At 46.0% G+C, this 8584-nt stretch overlaps 1 protein-coding gene across 1 annotated transcript in view; it reads left to right on the top strand.

The window, feature by feature from the left end:
* Nucleotides 1-1841: 1841 nt before the first annotated feature.
* The window catches only part of MREG (melanoregulin), a 64495-nt gene continuing 57752 nt past the window's right edge, over nt 1842-8584 (top strand). Inside the window, exon 1 of the mRNA XM_062201849.1 lies at nt 1842-1962. Coding sequence (XP_062057833.1) covers nt 1865-1962 — 98 coding nt within the window. The 5' untranslated portion in view covers nt 1842-1864. The remainder of the gene's footprint in view (nt 1963-8584) is intronic.

The following is an 8584-nucleotide window of genomic DNA, read 5'->3' as shown; positions in this document are numbered from 1 at the left end:
ACTCCAGCTTCCTGTAATGCAGAGACAGTGGTAGTCATCCAAGTAATAGGATCCCTGCCGCCCACATGGGAGATCTGGACAGTGTTCCTAGCCCCTGGCATTTGGGGAGTAAACCAGTGGGTGAAAACTGTCCATCTGCTTACCTCTCACTGCCTCTCAAAACAAACTGTAGGCACCACTCTCCCCTGCCTCCACCTCCAACACACACACAGACATACCCTCCTTAGCACTTCTTATCCTTGTCCCTGCCTTATTTTTCTCTAGTGCCTATTCTCATCTTCTAACACATTAAACACTGTCCTTTCACTTGTCTAACTCCTCTACTAGGATGTATGCTCCAGGAGAGCAAGGATTTTTGTTTTCTTCACTGCTCCAGCACCAGTTCCTAGAACACGCCTGGCACATAACAGACCCTTAATCAATATTTGTTGAATAAACCAGATAGGCAAAGCCGAAAAGTTAGATGGCACTGTGCATTGGTAGTGGGACAGGGAAGTGGATACTTTTTCATCTTGCTGGACAGTGCCAATTTGCCTTGCCTCTTTGGAGAGAAATTTGGCACTCTTATTTAATGCTATAACTAGTACTCCAACAGTATTTTTTTTTTTTCACTTTGTGTTGCTATATGGGGGCAAACTGTTGAAATCGTTACCTAATATATACTAAACTGATCTTCTGTATATAAAGAGAATTGAAAATGAATCATGATGTGATTGGAAGGGGAAAGGGAGCAGGAAAGGGGAGGGTTGTGGGTGGGAGGGAAGTTTTGGGAGGGGGAAGCCATTGTAACCCATAAGCTGTACTTTGGAAATTTATATTCATTAAATAAAAGTTTAATAAAAAAATTAAAGAGGCATCTTACTTAAGACTCAAAATTCACTGACAGACGTTTATTTGATAGATATTCTTGCAGAAATGTCCAAATACATGGCTCAAAGATATCTACTGCGGCATCACCTTAGTAACAAAAGCCTGGAATACATCTCCCTACCCCGAGTAGGGGTCTGGTTCCAAAGACAAGACATGTAGGATGGCTGCATAACAGGCGCCTGTATTAAAGACAGAGGAAGGGACCCCCTCACCGCACGGACCTGATACCCTGTCTGTGACGTCCTGAGTGTTAGGGTAAAAAGGCGGGGCGCTATGGACACGCACACATTTACAAGTTTGGACAAGCACACGTAAATACACCTGTGCATACATCAAGACCCAACACAAAAGCAGCTGTGCAAAGGCACGCACAAGCGGCAGCTTTTCTCCCAGGGGCGGGGAGGTCGGAGGACAGAGCTTCAGATGCCCTGTCACCCACACACCCAAGTTTGGCTGACTTAATCCGCGAGGGGCCAGCACGCTGGAAAGATGCCGGAAACTCTGCTTTGAAGGCGTGGCGGGTGGGTGGGGGCGGACGACCTTTTATTTCCTGCCACTGGGAAGCCAATAAAAAGTCTGAATCCAGTCATCCCCACCGCGTGCCCCGTGGCTCCAGGGCTTTCTCTGCGTGCCGGGCTGCGGCTGGAGTCCCCGCGTCCTCCTTAGAGGGCAGCAGCGCGGCGTCTCCGGGACGCATGCGCCCCAACCTGCGCCCCGGGAATTAAGAGAGGACCAAAAAACAAAACCAACAAAACCAACAAAAACTCGCTCCCAACAACAAACCCCGAGGGGACAGAGGCGCGCGGCCCGCAGCCCCCTGGGCCCTCGGCCGCGTCCCCGGCCCTGGCGTGATGCGCACGGCCCGGCCCGCGACGCCCGGGCCGCCGCTGTCCCCGCACCTGGACGCCGGCGCGGTGGCCGCGCCCCGGCCGCGATCGCTCGCCTCGCGCGCGCCCGCCGAGGCTCCTGGCGCCAGAGCGGGTGGCCGCTCTCCATGGGGCTGAGGGGCTGGCTGAGGACCGTGTGCTGCTGCTGCTGCCCCGGCAAGTGCCTGGAGGAGCCCGCCCTGCCCGAGAAGGAGCCCCTGGTCAGGTGAGTGCGCCGCGCGGCCCGGGAGCTGGGGTTTCCTGGGCGCAGCCGGGCGTCGCGGAGCGTGGATCCGTGCTGGCGAGGGGGGCTCGCTGTGGGATCCTACTGAGAGGCAGACTCAGCCCCTGGGACCTGAACAGGATTTTTCGGTGTGTTTCTTGGGTTTCTTGCCTGGAATGCTAAAGTCCTTGAAGCACCTGAGACCCAGGTGGATGCCGCTGTCAGGTGCAGGGCAAGTTCGGGAGAGAAGTTTCCACAGGGTCCCCTTAAAAAAAAAAAATCAGTTGTGAGTGTTAGGTGTATGACAGTGAAGGAGAAAACTGGAATTCTGTGGCACTCAGCAGAAGAAGTTGGATACGTTGTCAGTCTTTTTACCTGAAGAAAATTTCAGTGAGGGAGCGCAAGGAAATATTTCTCACACGAAGAACACATTTTATCAAGGCACAGGCTGTTCACGAGGCTGTTGATTCATTATAGATTAAGCCGTGAAGTGTGAGGAAATTTAATGCTCATTAGCGACATGCTAAGAGGCTTTGTGAAGAAACCATACAACGGAGTCTTGTTCAGGGTTGTGATTTTGAGCAATGATTCTACATCTTGAGTGGATGAAAATGAAGGTTCCATTAGGTCATACCTCAGGGTTAGATATCACAGAAGCAGAATGTTTAAAATGAAATTAGGAACCAGTATTTAATGCAGAATTTCAGGGTTGGGGAAGCAAGGACTGAAGCCAGGATTTTATTATTTTTTTCTTTTATGAAGTAGGCAAGCCATACAATCAATCTTTCACAACTGTTGCTAAAGCATGACTTATCTTTTCTTACTCTGTCAAGCCCAAACACTTCCCTTGACTTTGGAGATCTTACAAAACCTCTTCCTGCCTGTCCGCTCTTGTTTTCCAGGATATTAAACACTGACTGCTCTCCTTGTTGGAGGAGCAATGCTTTCTTCCTCTCTGTGCTTGCTTTAGTCCTGCTGCCCCTTCAGAAGTGCGAATGTCAAAGCCTCCTTGAGCAAGCCTCTTTGATTTCATTGCCTCTGCTATGTAATTCACCATCTACTCCTCACTGTTTAGCAAGTGTTTGCCATGTGTATTACATACACATACACATACACACAGTGCACAATGTTTGCTATTGCTCTTGCTGCTGCTGCTACTATGATTTCCAGGTTACTGTGGGCAGGGAGAAACAGTCGTCTACCCCTGGTCTAAAGGGTAATGGATAATGGTCTAGAATTTCATGCTTGGATTACACACTCAACTTCTCAATGCTCTTGGTAATAGGAAATACAATCTTCAGCTCAGTTCATCCTCAGAGCCTTGAGTATTTCCAGTGTTCTGTCCGGGATTGCTATTCCAGCTAATAGTTCAGTTAATAGGCTGTTGCTTTGGCTTACATCTGGCAAATGTAAGTCAATGAATTTTGCAAGTGGTTCCAAGAAGATGAGGTCAGTTGGAGTAGGATGCATGGTGCTCATGAATCAGATTGCCTGGGGTGAGTCACCCAGGTGGGTGACCTGGCACAATTTGTGCCTCAATTTCCTCATTTGTAAAATGGGGATAATAATGGCACACACTTGAAAGGTTTGTAATGCGAAATGAAAGGAGGCAATAGGCGTACAATGCTTAATATAGTGTCTGACACATTGTAAATGCTCAATAAATTGTAGTTAATTATCCTTGTTATTCTGAGAATGTAAATATGAGTGGACTGGTCTCATGTGGTTTGGTGTCATTCCGGCACCATTTCAGTGCAACAGTATTTGGGAAGAAGAGCTTACTAATGGACATGTGGAGCAATGGTATGTGTGTGTGGATACCTGCGTGTTCTTTCCCACACAGGTCATCTGAAGGTCTGGTGTGAAATAATTTTTCTTTAATGTAATTTTTAAGTGTAATTCAGTGGTTTTTAGTGTGTATACAAAGTTGTCCAACCATCACCAAGATCTAATTCCAGCACATTTTCATCACCCCTCAAAAGAAACATTACCATCAGTAGTCACTCCTCCTACTTCTCTAACCTTGCCCAGGCAACCACTAATCTACTTTCTGGCACTATCGATTTGTTTATTCTGGACATTTTTATCAAACAATATGTCACCTTTTCATTCCTTTAAAATATTTATTTGCTTATTTGAAAGGCAGAGTTACACACGCTCACACACACATACACACACAGATAGAGAGAGAGAGAGACAAAGGGGAAAGAGAGAGAGAGAGAGAGAGAGAGAGGAGATCTTCCATTCACTAGTTCACTCCCCAAATGCCTACAACAGCCAAGGCTGAGCCAGGCTAAAGCCAGTAGCCTGGAACTCCAAGCAGGTCTCCCAGGTGGTTGGCAGAGGCCCGGGTACTTGAGCCATCTTCCACAGCTTCCTGGGCACAGTAGCAGGAAGATGCATTAAAAGTTGAGTAGCCAGGGCTTGACTTGGAACTCTGATATAGGATGTAGGCATCCCAAGTACTGGCTTAACCTGCTGTGCCACAATTCACCCCTCCCTGCCCCCCACAACTTTTTTTGAGAGGCAAAGAGATTCTCTCTCTCTCTCTCTCTCTCTCTCTCTCTCTCTCTCACACACACACACACACACAGGAAAAGAGAGACAGAGAGAGAAAGGACCAGCCCCCATGTGCTGGCTCATTCCTGAAATGCCCACATTATCCTCTACCTGAGGCCAAACATGGGAGCCAGGAACTCAGTCTAGGGTTCCCACGTGGGTGGCAGAACCGAATCACTTAAACCATTGCTGCTGCCTCCTAGGGTTTACCTGAGCAGGAAGCTAGAGTCAGGAGTGGAGCTGATTCAGAACCCCGGCACTCTGATATGGAACTCTGGTGTCTTAATTGGCATCTTAACTACTAGGCCAAAGATCTGTTCCTTCATGCCTATAATGTTCGATTGTATGGATAGACCACATTTTGTGCATACATTCAGCAGTTGATTGGCTTTTGGGTTGTTTCCACTTTCTGGCTGTTATGAATGATGCTGTGGCATGTGCATGTTTGTGTGCAGACATGTCGTCTATTTGGGGTAAATACATAGTTATGGACTAGCTCGGTTTTATAGTAATTGTATGTTGTTGAGAAACTGTCATACTGTTTCCCAAAGAGACTGGATTGAAATCTTGATGGGGTGAAATCATGTGGCTAAGGTGATCTGAATGACTTGAATGAGAACTCCCTTCTTTGCATCACCTTTTTGTTCCCATTTACAAAGTACATTTTGTACAGCTTCTACTGTCTTAATGACTTTCATGTTTTACTTCACTCCCCGCAGCAGCCGTGTCTGGAAGAGGTGTGGCTGGCAGGATGGTATTTGTCATCTATGTGCATGGTCACCTCTGTCCCTTTGGGGAGACACACACCAGGGACTGTTAGATCAGGAAAAACAGCTCCTGCTCTCAGCTCATTGGCCAGTCTGATAGTGCTACTTGGCATTTTTGACCCTGTCCTTCATCTTTTTCTGGACCCTTGTACCTGTGGGAAAGTGCTTGTGTCTTCTGTGATGTGCATCTCTATTTGCATCTCACTAGTTTTATTTTGTCTTTCCCTTTCTCTAGAAATAGTCTGAGGGCTCTTCTGACTAGCAGTTCATCTTCATATTTTCCTGACCTCCAGCAACTATTCTCCGCTGTCTTGCGTGCACAAATGTCTTGAAAAGTGGCCAGCTGTTACCCTGCCTTCCCCTCCCCCACGCTGCTTCTTCAACACTGTTTTCTCCCCTATCTCTCTTTTCCAATAATGCAACTTCCTAGGTGAATCTCAAAGGTTTTGATATATAGTCTTGGGTGGGGCCTGGGGAATCTTCACTTTGGTAAATGTGCCAGGTGGTTTTGCTGCAAGTGATCTGGGGACAGCCTTCGAGAAGCCTGGTTCAACAAGCTTATGCCTAAGACAAGATGGAGGGATTGCTCTCCTCCTTGTGGGCAAGCCCATTTAGGTAGGTTCATTTATTTAAGCGAGTAGTTTTGGAGCTCCTACTGTTTGCCCCCAGGCACTGGAACCTGATTTTTGTCCCCTGTATAAGTACCTGAAAATTCCTCTCTTGAAAGTTACAAAAGAAAGAAATTGAACATTATTTTCTCAGTGTACATGGACACCTCTCTGCTGACCATTCATCCTTTCTCCCTCCCGTCCTTCTTCTCTGATCCTGCCTGCTCCAGGCTCTGCCAGGGGTCAGGCTGACTGAGCTGGTTTTCTTAGCCAGTGTCCCAGTTGTTAGTACAAACACTTTTTGTTACTACTTATTAAAATTCTGCTGAATTTTTAAGACCCATTTCTGTTGTCACCTTTCTGAAGAAGTCTTAGAAATGTCCCTATGAGAAGTTGTCTGCCTCTTTTCTCTTTTTATACCACTCAGGTCACTTCCTGCATTCTGCCTGGTACGGCAGTTATAACCCTGATGTGACTGGAGGCTGTAGTCTAGATGGGAAAGGCTGAATCTTACTCACCTTAGTATCCTCTATATTGCCCACTAGAGTGCTTGGCAATAGAGTAAGGACTGAGTAAATACTTCATAATTAATAATACCATAATCTGTTCATATACAAATTGCTTTCTCTTTGTGCATTTAAAACATGTTTTGCTTAAAATAAAGTGTTATGAAGAACAATAAAGCAAACACTCATATACCTTGAATACACCTTAGGAAAGAAAACATTAATGACAGAGTTTGGGATAGGCATTTGGTGCAGGTGTTTGGTATGCCTGTATCCCACTGTAGAGTTCCTGGCTTCATCCCTCAGCTCTGCTTCCAGTTTCAGCTTCTTGCTAATGCACATCCTGAGGGCAACAGATGATGGCTCAAGTTCTTGGGTTCCTGCCACCCACATGGGAAGCCTAGAGTGAGTTTCAGTCTCCTGGCTTTTGTCTGGCCCAGTCCTAGCTATTGCAGGCATTTAGGGGAGTGAACCAGTGGCTTGAAGATCTCTATCTGTCTCATATTTCTCTGTGCCTCTGCATTTTAAATAAAATAATCCACTAAATAATTTAAAAAGAAATAGTAGAGTTAGAGCTCTCCATGTATAACTTTATCCTCCTCCTACTGAATCTGTGCTTAGCATTTTTAAATTTTATATTCATGATGCATTCTGCAAGTAGGCTTTTGTGTGAGTGAAATTTCTTTACATAGGATTAATTGGGTGCAGACGACTTTTAAAATCCACATAGTTTTTCTTGTAATATGCATTTCTCTTGAACCTTTTAGAAACCCATTGTACATCGTGTTTAGCAGTTATCATGACCAAATGAGGTAGATGTTAGTTATTTTCATTTGTGGCTGAGGAACCTAGGGCTTAGAGAATTTAAATAATTCAAAGTCACAGTTGATACATTTGGAGAGCCAAACTCTGGGTGCCTGTCTGTCAGATTCAAGGTGCAAGACTTGCATTGTAGACAATTTAGATAACTATGAAGCAGCTTCTAAAAGTGTTAATGTTTTAAAAATTTCTGGATATCACTGCCTTAGTCCCTGTCTGTTCTGTCCTCTTTCTTCTTCCCCTTTTCCACGCCCTTCATCATTGTGAGTCTTCCATTAGATGTGTGAGCCTCCTGGCCCTAGTGAGAAGTAGGAAACTTGAGTCCTAGTTCCAGTTATTAATCAGCTGTGAGATGCTGGGGAAGTCCTTACACTTCCCTGGCCTTAATTTCTCCTAGAAAATGAGATCAACGTTGTGAACTTGAAGGGCTGGTCTAGACTTGCTTATCCTCTTTCTGTGGGCTTGTGTTAGCTGACATTCTGTTTAACACGGACTGGAATACAGAGTAGGGAGGCCAGGAAGGATCCTGCAGGCCTAGGAGATGTGGATCCTGACCATTTGCCCAGCTCTTCAAAGGCCCAGGGTTGCTTCACCAGTAAACAGTTGAGGTGCCACTTTTCTTTTTAAAAGATTTATTTTATTTCACTTGAAAAACAGAGTTACAGAGAGAAGTAGAGAGAGAGAGAAAGGTCTTCCATCCGCTGGTTTACTCCCTAGATGGCCACAACGGCCAGAGCTGTGTTGATCTGAAGCCAGGAGCCAGGAGCTTCTTCTGGGTCTCCCATGTGGGTGCAGGAGCCCAAGGGCTTGGGCCATCTTCTACTACTTTCCCAGGCCACAGTAGAGAACTAGATCAGAAGAGGAGCAGCCGGGACTAGAACCGGTGCCCATATGGGATGCCGATGCTTCAGGCCAGGGCTTTAACCTGCTGCGCCACAGTGCCAGCCTTGAGGAGCCACTTCCAGCTCATGGAAGCTTAAGGACAAGCTTGGGTCTGGACAAAGGACACATCCTAATTCAGACTTCAGTCTCAAAGCAAACCCAAGGTTTAGTTCAATCTTTGACTCATTTACTTGCTGCTTTCTTACCCTGTGCCCCGATTTTATGACTGAGTCATGTGAAACCCCTCTTATCAACCATCTCTACGGGGTCTGAAGTTCTGCATATCACTCATCCCTGTGCTGGGCATGTTTCTGAAGTGGGGTGGTGACCAAAACAGCAAAACAAACCAGCAGGCACCAAAAAACATGCAAATGGATTGTTTTTGAATGGCAAGATCATTGATTGTGTATCTTTGCAATGGTGAATGTCTTTTTGGTTCATGATTTCGTGTTTTAATTAAAAGAAACATGTGGGGGTATGTATG

The sequence above is a fragment of the Lepus europaeus genome, chromosome 1, assembly GCF_033115175.1.
Source record: "Lepus europaeus isolate LE1 chromosome 1, mLepTim1.pri, whole genome shotgun sequence".
Classification (NCBI taxonomy): domain Eukaryota; kingdom Metazoa; phylum Chordata; class Mammalia; order Lagomorpha; family Leporidae; genus Lepus; species Lepus europaeus.
Note: the sequence above shows the minus strand (reverse complement) of the source record. Positions and strands in the feature narration are given on the sequence as shown.